This window comes from Pelophylax lessonae (assembly GCF_965119305.1).
Source record: "Pelophylax lessonae genome assembly, chromosome: 4".
NCBI lineage: Eukaryota > Metazoa > Chordata > Amphibia > Anura > Ranidae > Pelophylax > Pelophylax lessonae.
Genome location: NC_138771.1, coordinates 252,420,828 through 252,438,124, shown reverse-complemented (window position 1 = coordinate 252,438,124; position 17,297 = coordinate 252,420,828). Strand labels below are relative to the sequence as shown.

The 17,297-nt window shown below is 40.0% G+C and overlaps 1 protein-coding gene across 15 annotated transcripts in view; it reads left to right on the top strand.

The window, feature by feature from the left end:
- The window catches only part of NAV3 (neuron navigator 3), a 921,889-nt gene that overhangs the window by 895,548 nt on the left and 9,044 nt on the right, over positions 1 to 17,297 (top strand). For all 15 annotated transcript variants that reach the window (XM_082254072.1, XM_082254071.1, XM_082254082.1 and 12 more), the window contains 2 exons: positions 1,145 to 1,263; positions 14,325 to 14,528. In XM_082254072.1, coding sequence (XP_082110198.1) covers positions 1,145 to 1,263; positions 14,325 to 14,528 — 323 coding nt within the window. The remainder of the gene's footprint in view (positions 1 to 1,144; positions 1,264 to 14,324; positions 14,529 to 17,297) is intronic.

Here is a 17,297-nt window from a genome sequence, read left to right as displayed (position 1 = left end):
TATATATATATATATAATTCTGCCAACCTGCCTAGGGGTGCACGATTAATCACAGCAGAAGCCAAACTGCGCTGGATGTCTGCTGGCATCCACCAATTGTCAGTACAACACACAGAACATAATGCCTTTGTGAACAAGGTAGATCTCCATTTTGACATGGGGTAAGGGATAGATTTTGGGTCCCAGGGAATAAAATCCTTCACTTTCCTCTAGTAAAAGCAGCACATACAGTACATAAAAACACTGTCTAGGCATGGCATACCTTTTGACTGCCCCAGGTATTTAACCTCTTCTCAGCCAGTGTCATTAGTACAGTGATAGTGCATAGTTTTAGCAGTGATCACTGTATTGATGTCACTGGCTCCCGCAAAGTGTCAAAAGTTTTGGTTGGTGTCTGATTGGCCGCCCCAATATCTCAGTCTCACTATAAGTCACCGATCATCGCCATTACTAGTATAAAAAAAAAAAAATGTCATATAGCCGATAGTTTTTAAACTGTATAATGGTTCGCATAAACCAATCAAAATACGCTTATTTGGATTTTTTTTTTTTACTAAAAACATGTAGCAGAATACATATTAGCCTAAATTTATTAGGAAATTAGAATTTTTTACATGTTTTATTGGATATGTTTTATAGCAGAAAGTAAAATATATTGTTTTTATTGTTTGTTTTTCTTTTTTTTTTTACAAATTTCGGTATTTATAGCACAAAAAAAAAAAATGCAGTGGTGATCAAATACCACCAAAAGAAAATGCTGTTTGTGGGGAAAAAATTACATAAATGTTATTTGGGTACAGTGTTGCCTGACCGCACAATTGTCAGTTAAAGTAACACAGTGACGTGTCTCCAAAAATGGTCTGGTCATGAAGGGGGTAAATCTTCCAGAGCTGAAGTGGTTAAATTAAGCAATTTTCTTTCTGGTATTGTGTCCTTTCAGTTGTAAGACCATAGTATTGTTTTTACACTTTGAAAACTGTTACAACGTCTTGACTGTGGTGAACAGATATCTGCTGTAAATTTGTTTAAGAATAATTATATTACACACATGGTTTTACATAAACAACAAAATACTAGCTACAGGGTGCAGATATTAAACAGATAAAACAAAGTCAGTTTAATTATTTATTTTTGTGTTTGATAGGTCCACGCCTTTTCCTTTCATGTCCAATGGATGTGGATGGGTGTAAAATATGGTTTACAGATCTTTGGAACTATTCAGTAATTCCCTATCTCCTAGAAGCCGTAAGAGAAGGACTTCAGGTAAATAGTGCATGTGCAAATGGTGAAATGAATCCACTGACTTTGTGACTACTTATGTAATGCAAATTTTTCTGTTTTAGTTAAAGCCAAACAAACAAAAATAATATTGAAAATTTTGAGTTTTTAATCTGAGTAATAATGGTGGTCAAAGGAACAGGAGTATCATAGGTTATTTGAGTGGCCCGTGTCAAACAAGATGAAAAGTTCTTTGACTGTATACATATTGAATTAGTCTTGTTCTCACTGGAGGCAATTTACCATATGCAGACTGAATTTAAACTGAACAGCACTGTAATTCAGATCACTTTGGAGCCTAGAGTGAAAGAATATATAACTGTGTGTTACCTGAATTGTTGAGGATCCTGTGATTTGTTCTGCTGCTGGGTTAACGAACAGCAGAGTATAGGGTCATACCTTTATTTTTACCCTTCATTCACCATGGAGCCCCCTTAAGTGCCCCTTGTTTCACACAATGAAGACAAGGCATCCCTCCACACAATTCAGAGGTGTGCATCTTGAATTCTGCCTCTGTTGGATAAAAAAAACAGAACACTTGTGAATGCTGGCTTTGGAAAGATACAATAAGAAGGCCATTTCAATGTGCCTTCATTATAGAAATATATATATATATATATATATATATATATATATATATATATATATATATATATATATATATACAGTGGGTACGGAAAGTATTCAGACCCCCTTAAATTTTTTACTCTTTGTTATATTGCAGCCATTTGCTAAAATCATTTAAGTTCATTCTTCTTCCTCATGAATGTACACATAGCACCCCATACTGACAGAAAAACACAGAATTGTTGACATTGTTGCAGATTTATTAAAAAAGAAAAACTGAAATATCACATGGTCCTAAGTATTCAGACCCTTTGCTGTGACACTCATATATTTAACTCAGGTGCTTTCCATTTCTTCTGATCATCCTTGAGATGGTTCTACACCTTCATTTGAGTCCAGCTTTGTTTGATTATACTGATTGGACTTGATTAGGAAAGCCACACACCTGTCTATATAAGACCTTCCAGATCACAATGCATGTCAGAGCAAATGAGAATCATGAGGTCAAAGGAACTGCCTGAAGAGCTCAGAGACAGAATTGTGGCAAGGCACAGATCTGGCCAAGGTTACAAAAAGATTTCTGCTGCACTTAAGGTTCCTAAGAGCACAGTGGCCTCCATAATCCTCAAATGGAAGATGTTTGGGACGACCAGAACCCTTCCTAGAGCTGGCCGTCCGGCCAAACTGAGCTATCGGGGGAGAAGAGCATTGGTGAGAGAGGTAAAGAAGAACCCAAAGATCACTGTGGCTGAGCTCCAGAGATGCAGTCAGGAGATGGGAGAAAGTTGTAGAAAGTCAACCATCACTGCAGCCCTCCACCAGTCGGGGCTTTATGGCAGAGTGGCCCGACGGAAGCCTCTCCTCAGTGTAAGACACATGAAAGCCCGCATGGAGTTTGCTAAAAAACACCTGAAGGACTCCAAGATGGTGAGAAATAAGATTCTCTGGTCTGATGAGACCAAAATAGAACTTTTTGGCCTTAATTCTAAGCGGTATGTGTGGTGAAAACCAGGCACTGCTCATCACCTGTCCAATACAGTCCCAACAGTGAAGCATGGTGGTGGCAGCATCATGCTGTGGGGGTGTTTTTCAGCTGCAGGGACAGGACGACTGGTTGCAATCAAGGGAAAGATGAATGCGGCCAAGTACAGGGATATCCTGGACAAAAACCTTCTCCAGAGTGCTCTGGACCTCAGACTGGGCCGAAGGTTTACCTTCCAACAAGACAATGACCCTAAGCACACAGCTAAAATAACGAAGGAGTGGCTTCAAAACAACTCCGTGACTGTTCTTGAATGGCCCAGCCAGAGCCCTGACTTAAACCCAATTGAGCATCTCTGGAGAGACCTAAAAATGGCTGTCCACCAACGTTTACCATCCAACCTGACAGAACTGGAGAGGATCTGCAAGGAGGAATGACAGAGGATCCCCAAATCCAGGTGTGAAAGACTTGTTGCATCTTTCCCAAAAAGACTCCTGGCTGTATTAGATCAAAAGGGGGCTTCTACTAAATACTGAGCAAAGGGTCTGAATACTTAGGACCATGTGATATTTCAGTTTTTCTTTTTTAATAAATCTGCAACAATGTCAACAATTCTGTGTTTTTCTGTCAGTATGGGGTGCTATGTGTACATTCATGAGGAAGAAGAATGAACTTAAATGATTTTAGCAAATGGCTGCAATATAACAAAGAGTGAAAAATTTAAGGGGGTCTGAATACTTTCCGTACCCACTGTATATATTATGTGATTAGGAATGAGCTTCGAGTTCAAGTCGAACGTAAATTTGACTCGAACATCAGACGTTCAGGCGTTCGCTGAACACACGAACAAATGGGGCGCTTGGCGGGAAGTTCGCCCACCGATGAGTGGTCCATAATGCACTGCGCTGGTACAGTGAATGAATTACTGATGATCTGATGATTGGCCAAAGCATGCACATGACCGGTATGCTTTGGCCAATCACAGCACAATGTCCTGTCAGAACCATGATGGGCCAAAGGCAGGGTGCATTTAGCCCTTCATGGTTCAGGGGCTAAGTCTATGCCCCACACTTTTTTAGAGCTGCTGCTTACACAGCAGCTGTGTAGAGTGTGTAAAGGCAAGATAGCAGTCAGATTAGGCAGGCAGTTAGTGGATTGTGCATTTTATCTAGTAATAAATCAGCCAGTGTAATATATATATATTTTTTTTTTCATCTATTGCAGGATATCTCAGATAGTTGAGTATATATATTTATCAGTTATTACAGTGTAGTGTAGGACTGATTCTTATGTTACACAGTGTACTGCAGTCAGTTTAGTGCTGTGCTGTGATTGTAGTGAGTGTATTGTATGAAAATTGGTCTAGGCAAGAAGGGGGTAAAAGTGCCCTGTATTTACGTGGTTAAGAGGAACCCTATGACAGAATTAAAAAAAAAAAGAAAAAAGGGTAGCCCCCCCCCCCCCCCCCCACACACACACAAAATCCATACCAGGCCCTTTGGGTCTGGTACAGATTTTAAGGGAAACTCCACACCAAAATTGAAAGAAAGAAAAAATGCGTGGGGTTCCCCCCAAAATCCATACCAGACCCTTATCCGAGCAAGCAGACTTGACGAATGATCGCCTCCCTCCTGAACCATTCCAGGCTGCTTGCCCTCAACATGGGGAGGGTGCTTTGGGGTGCCCCCAAAGCATCTTGTCCCCATGTTGATGGGGACAAGAGCCTCTGCCAAGCAACCCTGGGCTGTGGTTATCGGGGTCTGCGGGTGGGGGGCTTATCGGAATCTGGAAGCCCCTTTTTACAACCCCCCCACGGTTCTCCAGTAAGCTAAGCTCAATGACCCCTTTCCTTTAAAATTCTACAGCTATCGCAGCAGCTTTACCATGTGTGTCAAAAAAGGGAGATTTTCCATTTGTATCATTGTATATTATACATTCATAAATAGGAATTTTAAAAAAAAATAACAAACATGTCTATACTTACCTGCTCTGTGCAATTGTTTTGCACAGAGCAGCCCTGATCCTCCTCTTCACGGGTCCCCTGCCAGCGCTCCTGGCCCCTATGAGGTAATGTAAAACAGAAGCATCTTTGGGGGACCAGTCTAACTTAGAGGAGGATTCTGTGGGAACAAGAGATGATGTAAGTAAAACTTCTTTTTATTGTGCTGTCTTTAGGTGACTCCCAAAAAAGTAATCTCTTCAGGGAAGCAGCCTATCACACCTCCAAGGAATCTTTTATCACTTCCTTGCCCCACCATATTAGATCGTTTGATTAAGAGGGCCCTTTTCATAAAAAACTTCTCATCTTGTATTTTATTGTATTGTAACTGTACTGTTTCCCTACTATTTTGTAAAATGCTGCGTAAACTGTTGGCGCTATATAAAGCTAAACTAACAGAAAAAGCATACAATCAAGAAACTCATGTACAGTGCATTGCGAAAGTATTCGCCCCCTTGAACTTTTCGACCTTTTGCCACATTTCAGGCTTCAAACATAAAGATATAAAACTGTAATTTTTTGTGAAGAATCAACAACAAGTGGGACACAATCATGAAGTGGAACGAAATTTATTGGATATTTCAAACTTTGTTAACAAATAAAAAACTGAAAAATGGGACGTGCAAAATTATTCAGCCCCTTTACTTTCGACAGCCCCAGCAAACTCTCTCCGGCAGATCAGTGAGGATCTCTGAATGATCCAATGTTGACCTAAATGACTAATGATGATAAATAGAATCCACCTGTGTGTAATCAAGTCTCCGTATAAATGCACCTGCACTGTGATAGTCTCAGAGGTCCGTTTAAAGTGCAGAGAGCATCATGAAGAACAAGGAACACACCAGGCAGGTCCGAGATACCTTTGTGGAGAAGTTTAAAGCCGGATTTGGATACAAAAAGATTTCCCAAGCTTTAAACATCCCAAGGAGCACTGTGCAAGCGATAATATTGAAATGGAAGGAGTATCAGAACACTGCAAATCTACGAAGACCTGGCCGTCCCTCTAAACTTTCAGCTCATGCAAGCAGAAGACTGATCAGAGATGCAGCCAAGAGGCCCATGATCACTCTGAATGAACTGCAGAGATCTACAGCTGAGGTGGGAGACTCTGTCCATAGGGCAACAATCAGTCGTATACTGAACTAATCTGGCCTTTATGGAAGAGTGGCAAGAAGAAAGCCATTTCCTAAAAATATCCATAAAAAGTGTTGTTTAAAGTTTGCCACAAGCCACCTGGGAGACACACCAAACATGTGCAAGAAGGTGCTCTGGTCAGATGAAACCAAAATCAAACTTTTTGGCAACAATGCAAAACAGCTCATCACCCTGAACACACCATCCCCACTGTCAAACATGGTGGTGGCAGCATCATGGTTTGGGCCTGCTTTTCCTCAGCAGGGACAGGGAAGATGGTTAAAATTGATGGGAAGATGGATGGAGCCAAATACAGGACCATTCTGGAAGAAAACCTGATGGAGTCTGCAAAAGACCTGAGACTGGGACGGAGATTTGTCTTCCAACAAGAAAATGATCCAAAACATAAAGCAAAATCTACAATGGAATTGTTCACAAATAAACATATCCAGGTGTTAGAATGGCCAAGTCAAAGTCCAGACCTGAAACCAATCGAGAATCTGTGAAAAGAACTGAAAACTGCTGTTCACAAACACTCTCCATCCAACCTCACCGAGCTTGAGCTGTTTTGCAAGGAGGAATGGGCAAAAATTTCAGTCTCTTGATGTGCAAAACTTATAGAGACATACCCCAAGCGACTTACAGCTGTAATCGCAGCAAAAGGTGGCACTACAAAGTATTAACTTAAGGGGGCTGAATAATTTTGCACGCCCAATTTTCAGTTTTTTATTTGTTAAAAAAGTTTGAAATATCCAATACATTTTGTTCCACTTCATAATTGTGTCCCACTTGTTGTTGATTCTTCACAAAAAATTACAGTTTTATATCTTTATGTTTGAAGCCAGAAATGTGGCAAAAGGTCAAAAAGTTCAAGGGGGCCGAATACTTTCGCAAGGCACTGTATAGGAGAGTAAATCATATGTGCTACAAAACTGCATGTAAAATAGTAGTCTACACAAAAGTGAGAGACCAATATAAGTCAAATAATATGAACAGTATATTAATATATATAGTCTGAGGTAGTAATATGGTGCATAAACCAGGGATTTCATTTGTCAGAGAAGTGGGACATAGAGCCATGAGTAGTATAAAAGACCTTTTTAAATCAACATAATAGAGTCTAGTCAAATAATCACCCGTAAGAAAGGGACCATTGAGGATTTTCAATTATACATCGTTGCCCATTGTGTGGCAACACAAATTGTATGGATATGTTTTTCAGATAAATAATGCCCAAAATATGGGGGAGAAAGGAGTCAGTTTAAGAGGGGCATATTACAACCATTTAAAGAGTTTGATTGCTGTTTCTCTGATCGCCAGAGACCTAGTACATTTCTGCAAATATGATAGCATATCATAGCATAATCTGTCTAATCTGCAGATAACATAGATATTCAGAGTGTGCGGCAAATCAACATATTATTTTTTCCAGGGCTTGAACCAAGCACTGGCTATATTTTAGAGTGCTTCTTATTAACTTTGGCTTACCTTTAAATAGGCTATTCCCCCTTCAGTCGATCATGAATGCTGCTGCCACCTTAAAAAAAGCGCTCAGCGTTTGCTACCCCTCTCTGACAATCCATCCATTGGCTCCCACTCACCCAACAAATTAAATTCAAAATACTAACATTAACTTACAAAGCCATCCACAACTCGGTCCCCCAGCTATATCACTAACCTAGTCTCAAAATACCAACCAAATCATCCTCTCTGTTCCTCCCAAGACATCCTGCTCTCTAGCTCCCTCGTCACCTCCTCCCATACTCGCCTCCAGGACTTCTCCTGAGCCTCTCCGAACCTTTGAAATTACCTACCCCAATCTATCCGACTATCTCCAACTCTATCCACTTTTAGGCGATCTTGAAAACTTTTCTGTTCAGAGAAGCCTATCCTGCTTTCACCTAACAACTTTTCTTTTCAGCTCTTCCCCCACAGTTATTATCTTTTGTATCACTTAACCCTCCCTTTTAGATTGTAAGCTCTAACAAGCAAGGCCCTCTGATTCCTCCTATGTTGAATTGTATTGTAACCCTACTGACTGCCCTACCATTGTAAAGCACTGTGTAAACTGGTAGCGCTATATAAATCCTGTATAATATTAATATTAATAATAATAATAATAATTGCATGGTAAACCTGTATAAAAAAAAAAAAAACTCCCCTCCTACTGCATGCCTAATAAAGCGGAAATAAACACATCCATTAACAGTTTCAAAAAATGGTTACTCTACATTTCCAACATGTGCCGGGAATGTAACACTCCCATTGGTTGTGCTCTCAACCAAACTGTCAAACTATCCAATGGCTGGTGTCATAACTGATCACATGTGCAGCATCAAGGCAGTTGTAGATTAACCAGAGGCCAAGATGGCAGCTTCCTTGTCTGAAAACAATGGGAGGGTTTACTTCCACTTTAGGTCTACAATCACATTTATAAGATAAAGTCAGGTCTAAAGAGAAAAGACAGGATGTTGTCACTTCTGCTGAAGGCTATTGAAGCACCAATTATGCAATCATTTTCCCAGGTAGCCGCCTGTGATAAGTAGGTAATAAATGTGTAGCCAGTGGCATGACCCTAGGGCCTCTCAAGTGCACTATGACTTCCTGAAATTGGCTTATATCATCAGATGACTAGCCACATTGTCTAGGCTTCTGATAGCCAACAACTACAATAGCTATAAACTCTGAAAGACACATTCCTGCCACAATACCTTATTCTAGTACCAATGCCAAAGTGCTGCCATCAAAGCAGTATTAAAGTCAAAACCAAAAATGTAACATATTGCAGCATACCAATTCTGTAGTGGCTGCATTGGTTTGCTTTTTTAGGCTTTTTTCCCCTACTGTTTTCACCTGATGATTAGACCAATAACATGCTTACTGCCTTAGGGAGCTTACCCAATGAATGAAGAAGCCACCTTGGAGACATCTTTGGACAGCAGCATTGTAAAACTGGAAGCTGGGGAGTTTTAAAGGCACTAGCAGATTTAGATACAGTACACTAACAAATAGAAGCCAACCCCCACCTTACACTTTTTAAGCTATTACAGCAACATTTTTTTTTTTAGGATAAAGGTTTTATATGACTGAATAAAAACGGACCATTGTAAGCACCTCTGTCAGTGGTAAATGAATTATCTCAGCCCCTCTAACTGCTACATTTGCAGTTAAAGGCGTTGAGTTAATCCAGAACAACAGCTAGTTCTGTGGAAAGGTAATAGACTTAAAGGGCTATATCACCAGGAAAATTAAGGAGTGAATGCCTGCAAAAGAAAATTAATGCAGCCATTACATCTAAGGGTCCATGTACACGGGACGCACACGGGACGCTGGAAATGGTCCTTTAGGAGCAGTTGGGCATTTTTTTCAGAAGCCCCTGAACCCATCTACATTTTATCTTATCTGTCCATGTACACCAGGTCGTTTACAGTCATTTGCAGGCAGTTGCGTTCAGGGACTTTTTTTAGAACGCAATTATTTGCGTTCGAACGTGTGTTTCCCGGCGTCCGAACGCGTCTGAACGCGATGACCCGCGTTTAGCGTTCGCTTTTTCCATTTTAAAAGGGAATAATTTTTTTGACCTCTAGGAACGCTTCTAAACGCAAACGCCCGCAAACGCCGCTAAACGCCCGCTAAACGCGGGTACAAACGCGACTGAACGGATGTTTCAAACGTCCTAAAAATTCCTGCATTCAAAGGGACTTTTAACAACGTCCCGTGTACATGGAGCCTAAGAATTTGTAAGCTGCGATATAATAAATATTTGCTTTTAAGCATTCACCATAATATGTTAGTGCTAGAAAATAACTTCTAAGCAACAAAACACCATAAACTGCTCAATTTTATGAGTGTAAAAATGTTGCTGAACAAAATTTATAATCAAATGGTTACAGCTAGCTATTAGTACCTTGGTCCTGCCCATTGAGTGTCTTTATTTAGGCCGAAAAAGAGAAAACAGTAAATGAATCTAGAAACTTGAAATTTCGACAGTTTTTTTCACTTAATTATACTTTTTTCAGTATGTTTTTACAATAAGGGGTTTACTGATATCTTTTAATGTTACATGTTATCTATACAGAAGAGGAATAAAATATAAGCTGTGAATATACAAATCACCACCAGGTGGTACTTTAATCCAAGTACACAGCTCTACTAAAATAGCTAAAAAATTATGAATTTGGCAATACAGACAATAGGCAAATACACAGACAAATACATTTGGGCTCACCGTAAAAACTATACATCAAAAATAAAGCAGGCAACATCAAGTGCAGATTTGAAAGCAGCAATGCATAGATAAGATGTACTTACTTCTTATTTTACACTTACTTCTTTTTTTTTTACACTGATGCTACTGAGTTTTTTATAACAGAACACAAAAAAACGACTTTTGGAATTTATTAATGAAGCTTAAACACTTGCTGCCTTAGTCATCCATCAATTAGGAAGAAAACTATTATTATATAATAATGAGAAACAAACTATTATCCTTTAAGACAGACTTGATGATCCAGAAAAGAGCATACCCCATCAAACTGTGTATATTAGGTGATCCTCCAAGCCTAAGGATCTCCTACATGTTACAGCATGAAAAGGCAGAAAACCCACACAGTTTGGGCCCAAAAAGGACAGCTACATACACCCAACCACATTTTTTGTGTTTTTAATCATTATCTGCTAGGCTTGTATGAAAGTTCTGAATGAAAACAAGGAGCAAAAAGGGTCATCAATACTATGGTAATATACTCAAACACTTTCCACATTTCTTCGCTTTGTGAACAGCTAGGAGAGTATTTTCACCTGTTTGCAAATTTATTACTGAGCTTAATGATAAACTTATACTGAGCTTAATGATAAATAAAAGGGCTCTTTTCTTTAATAAGACACAGTTCAAAATTCTTTGATGACCTAATAAATACATTCTTACTCCTTTTTACATCTTCTATACCAATGTTGATTACAGCTTTGCCATCTCAACTTTGAGACTCATGACAAATTTCCTAAGGTTAGATTTAGACCTTTGCATTTTTGGTTCCTTTTGCAGAAGCGCACTACAGTCCATTCAACATGGTTTCCTATAGATGTAGTTCATGTCTGTGTGCTTTGTGGTGCTGCATTTTTTGGAAAGGGGAATTAACTTTTTTCCCACAGCAGATTGAATTTTGCATTTAATAGACTTCAATGGAGCTGCACCAAAAACGCAAGTGTTGCAGATTTTTTTCTCTTCAACACACTGTGTATAGCTGGTTGCTAAGGAATGGGCAGGCAAGCTGGTAGCCGCGTCCCTAACAATCGATAGTCATCAGTTGTCAGCGGGCTTCCCTGCTGACAGCTGAATGTAAAAAAAAACATTGCCGGCAATAAAAATCATCCAAAACAGGCATGCCCCCCACCCCCCCCAATCCATACCAGGCCCTTTTAGGTCTGGCACGGATTTAAACAGGAACCTAATGCCAAAATTAAATAAAAGAAAATGGGTACCCCCGAAATCCATATTAGACCCTTATCGGAGCATATAGTCAGGCAGGTCATGAAAAGGAGGGGATGAGCAAGTGCCCCCCCTCCTGAACCATACCAGGTCAAATGCCCTCAACACGGGGGGGGCTTAGGGGCCCCCCACCCCAAAGCACCTTGTCCCCATGTTGATGGGGGCAAGGGCCTCTTTCCCAGTACCCTGGGCAGTGGTTGTGGGGGTCTGCGGGGCAAATGGGTTAACAGAATATGGGAGCCCCCTTTAACAAAGAGGCCCCCAGATCCTTATTCACCCAAAAAAGTGTCAAAAATAAATAAAAACACACACAGTTTTTGACAATTCCTTTAAAAAAAAAAAAAGCAATGTCCTTCTATGTAGATTCATAGAAATAAATATAAAAAGCTCCACCCATGAGAAGGCTAACCGTCGACTGCCTGCTCCTCCATCTGACAGTTCTTAAAAAGGTAAGGGGCAGGACCACCCTGTGACATCACCTGGTGGCATCACCCCCTGTAACATCATCGACCAGTGCTTGCTGGGCTGCTAAGGTCTCTGGGTGGCTCCACCTCTTACCTATTTAAGAACTGTCAGATGGAGGAGCAGGCAGTCGGTGGTTAGCATTCGTCGCGGGTAGAAATTTTAATTTTTTTTTCAGCTGTGGCGGGCATTGTAATCGATGGTGGATCTACATCAGGAGATTTGTTGAAGACTATGTGTGTGTTTTTTATTTCTTTTTGACACTTTTTTTGGTGAATGAGTAGGGGTACAATGTACCCCTACTCATTCACATGGGGGCAGGGATCTGGGGCACCCTTGTTGAATGGGGGCTTCCAGATTTTGATAAGTCCCCTAACCACAGACCCCCACAACCACCTCCCAGGGTTGTGGGGAAAAAGCCCTTGTCCCTATCAACATAGGAGGGACAAGGTACTTTGGGGTGGGCAGGCACTGCCCTAAAGCACCCTCTATGTTGAGGGCATGCAGCATGGTAAAGTTCATGGGGGGTGGGGGCATTTACTCGTCCCCTCCCTTTCCTGACCTGTTGGGCTGCATGCTCATATAAGGGTCTGGTACGGATTTTGGGGAGACTCCACGCCATTTTTTTGGGGGGGTTTCCCTCAACATTCATACTATACCCGAAGAGCCTACTATGGATTGGGGGGGGACCCTACACAGTTTTTTTTCCAGTGTTTTTTTTTTTGCCAGTCGTTTTTTTTTTTTTTTTTTTACAGTTAGCTGTCAGCGAGGAACCCCGCTGACAGCTGATGACTTATTGGTTGTTAGGGATGCACTAGCTGGCTTCCCGGCATGCTCCTTAACAACCAGCTATTTACAAAAGTACAAAATGGATGAAAACTGCATGCAAAAACGCATAAAAAAACGTAGGTTTAAAACCGCAAAATGCAATGCAAAATGAGTCTAAAAACCAGCGGCAACCGCATATATGTAAACCTAGGCTAACGTATCTTTCTCATCAAAGGGACGATAGCTACAAAATTTGTTGTAACGTATCTCTAACAAATATGCTCTGCTTTCATTTTATTATGCATAATTATATGAGAAGGATCTGAACACCTGTCTCTTATTACATGCGTTCTTTAGGGTCACTGCAGAAAACAAAAGGATATTAATAACTGTAGGTAGAAAAGAAGTTGTTAACTATAAGAAAAGTGTTTCCTAACATAATTCCCGTGACAGTGTTGTAGAATCACAAGAATTTACTTTAGCAGATCCGTTAGACAATGTAAAAAAGGATAAAAGGTTTTATTAAAAAATAAATAAAAATTGATGATTTAATTCAGTATGTTGATCCTGTGGGATTTTGTTCTCTTTTAAACCAAACTGGCACATGCTATAATGTTGGGGAGGATTTAGATGTTTGTTTGGGATTTTGGTGTTTTGAATAGGATTAACCATGATTTACATAAGAGTTTATTCAACCAAACTATCTGTGTAACTTTTAAAGTGTAACTAAAGGCAAAGCTTTTCTTTTTGGATAGATTAAGGGAGGATTATAACCCCTGTCAGTTTTTTTTTTTTTTGCCATTTGTGTCCCAATGGGGATATTTTTCTTTACCTCCTGGCCCAGAGCCAAGACAGGAAGTGAGAGAAAATCCCTCCAAAGTAAAGGAATCCCGGTGTGTCACCAGGGTCACCAGAACTAGTGTCCCCATTGGAAGATTTTCCTTCTATTACTGTTCTGGGGACAATCCAAAATGGGGGATTTTCTTTTAATTTCACTTTTGATGATAACGGTAAACAGAACAAATAAAGAGAGCGTGAATCTCCCTAACTGAGGCACAAACAATCCCTCTCCACTCTTTTAAAAAAAAAAATTAAAATAAATACATTTTGCCTTTTGATACACTTTAAATGATATTTTGGAAAGGGTAGGGGTCCTTTAACACAGGCTTTCCGCCCGGGCAGACTCTGTTTTGCTGAGCGGGGATCGATCCGCCGATTCCCGCTGAGCAGGTGGATGACAGCTCCATTTCCGCTTACTTTGCAGAGACAGACCTGTCAGATCCCCGCTCTCCTCTATGGGAGATCGGATGAAAATGGACCGCCTGTCCATTTTCATCCGATCCTATCCTATCTGATCCTCCAGACGGATGTAAGAATAGGAATTCCATCCATTTGGATTTGAGTGTCAGCGGACATGTCACCGCTGACATCCACTGCTCCATAGAGGTACATGGAGCATCCGATCAGGTTCGCCTGAAAAACTGACAGGTGGACCTGATTGGAAAGCCCGTGCGAAAGGACCCTACGGATATACACTGACTGATTCTGACCTGTGAGATTTGAGCTTGTGATGGTCTGATGGCAAGTGTGTTTGTGTAAAACATTACAGGAATTAATACCAGCTGAACTATGTTTCATGTATACAGATGTATGGTAAACAAGCTCCTTGGGAAGACCCAATAAAATGGATAAAGGACACATTCCCTTGGAATACTGCTGCATCTCAACGTGAATGTCCAGCCTTACTGCAGTTACGGCCAGAAGATGTAGGGTATGATGGATATGCCACTGCCAAAGAAGTATCAACATCCAAAAATGTACCAGAAAATGACAAAGATGGTGATCCCTTGGTATGTTGCCTAGTAAATGTATTTTTTTTTTATATATATTTAAAAAGTTTTGTTATATTAGAACTAGTAACAGTGCTTTCAAAAGAAAAGACAAAGTGCAATATGTCAACAATTCAACAGCAATCAAGTGACTGATCACAAAATGACTTCTCATTCTATTCAAATGGCATGTCAACACATTAAACTTGAATATTATGCAAAGATACAACACTATCAGAATGTTCTTGTGAATGCTCAGTATACATAGCTCAAGGTAAAATGAATAATGGCTACAAAACAACATTGTCACATATAATTCTATATCTATTGCCAGTCCAATACAGACTAGTCTCTGGTGATTAGAATCGTTCTTTGATTCTAGTCCTTACTAATTATTGAGATATACAGATCTCAGTGTCAGTAAAAGTACCATAGTATAGCTAAGGATTCCCATAATGGGGTTGATTTACTAAAACTGGAGAGTGAAATATCTGATGCAGCTGTGCATGGTAGACAATTAGCTTCTAACTTAAACTTGTTCAATTAAGCTTTGGAAAAAAAAAAGAATTTGAACTTGATTGGTTTCTATACAGAGCCACACCAGATTTTGCACTCTCATTTTAGTATATCAACCTTACTGTGTATTTTCTCAACGGTATTCTCAGAATAGACTTCTTTTGGATGCAACTGAAGAAACAATTAGTGGTTCTATCATTAGGCTCACATTACAATTTTGCACATCAAACTATTTACCTAAATCTGCATATTTCCAGTCTATATTTTACAGTAAATCAATGGTCCTCTACGACAACCTTTTTCAACCGGGGTGCCTTGGAGCTTCTTCAGGGAAGCCTTGGCAAAATGTTGAAAAATTGTATACAAGCCAGTAGTTGGATGAAGCCTGCCTTTTAGTTACACAAAGCCACAGGTTTTCATTATGCACCATTACAACTTCCTAGGCACTGGCATCCTAACAACCAATGACATCATCAGTTAATAAGGAGAATGTCTGTTGCCTCCACAGCATCCTTGTTTGACCCTCCTGTGCTCCTCTCCCTCAGCACTGGGATGACATTTGTTGACTGGTGGAGAGTAATTGAGGGAGAAGAGAAACATTGGAATACTAGTCAGTACCAGTGTGCAAACGTGTATTTGCTTTGGAAGAATAAATCACCTCTAATGTTGAGCATCCTACGTGTGTGGATGTTGCTGCATTATGTAAAGCTATTAGAATAGTTTTTTTACATTTTAGAATGAGGTGCCTTGAGACTGCCCATAATTTTAAAGGGTGCCTTGAAATTGTCTATAATTTTAACCACTTAAGCCCGGGACCTGGGCCTATTTTGCGATTCGGCACTGCGTGACTTTAACGGACAATTGCACGTTCGTGCGACGCTGTACCTAAACGAATTTGACGTCCTTTTTTTCCCACAAACAGAGCTTTCTTTTGGTGGTATTTGATCACCTGTGCGATTTTTTGATCATGTGCTATAAACAAAAAAAGAGCGTTGATTTTGCAAAAATAACAATATTTTTCACATTTTTTTATATGAAATTCCCCCCCAAAAAAAATGTAAAAATCAAAATGTTTTAACATTTTAGGCCAATTTGTTTTATGTTACATATGTTTGGTAAAAAAATTGCAAAAAGCGTATATTTGATTGGTTTGCGTAAAAGTTATTGCGTTTACTAACTAAGGGAATGATTTTTGTAATTTTTGTTGTTTTTTTGTGTTGTTTTTTGTTGTTTTTTCCATCGAGTAATGGCGGTGATCTGCAATTTTTTTTTGCGGGACTGCGACATTGTGGCGGACAGATCAGACCCTTGACTGAAATTTTTGACACTTTTGCAGTAATCAGTGCTATACATATGCACTGTTACTGTAAAAATGACACTGGCAGTGAAGGGGTTAACTTTTTTTGACAGGGAGGGGTAAAGTGTGTCTCTAGGGGCGTGATTCTAAGTGTGATTGGATGTGGCTTGATGTGTAAGAACAGAGATCAACAGTCCTACATAGCAGAACCATATGATCTCCATTCTTACACAGGGAAGAATGACAGGCGGCTTTGTTTACATTAGCCGCCTGCCTTTCTCCCGGTGTAGCGGACGATCGCGAGTGCCCAGCGGACATCGGGTTTGACGGGCACACGCGCGGGGGGGTCCGTGACCAAGCGGGAGTGGGAGTGCGCCTCCGGCGGCGTGCGCTCGCTCCCTAGAGCCTCACAGGCTAGCGACGTAACCCTACGCCGGTTGGCAAGTGGTTAAAGGGTGCCTTGAGATTGTCTATAATTTTAAAGGGTGCCTTGAGGTTGTCTATAATTTTAAAAAGGTTGAGAAACACTGCTCTACGAGGTAGAATTTGTATTGTTATTATAGTCAGTGTTTGAATTATATATAAACTATTAACTGTTTGTTCCATATAACCATACTTGTGAACATGCAAATAAGTCATGGTTGTATGACAGTTTTGTCATTTGTGAGATGTGATAAACCGCATCAAAAGACTTTGGGTAACCAGCATGATTATCAAAATAAACCTAAGAGGATAGATATCTGTGGTTAATTTATAGTTTTATAGTTCTGATGATGAAATATAGACCTGTGCAACACTGTCTATAAGGAGTTAAGGTTGCGATTCAGAAATTATTAGACAGAATAAAATTTAGAAACAGCACTTGGATTTGTAAAGCCTGGATATACATGGAATGTTCCTTAATTTTTTTAATCATGAACTTTTCTTTCTGTTGTTTCAAATAGTGCAGTCAATTGCATAAGGTGTTATCCTGTTTC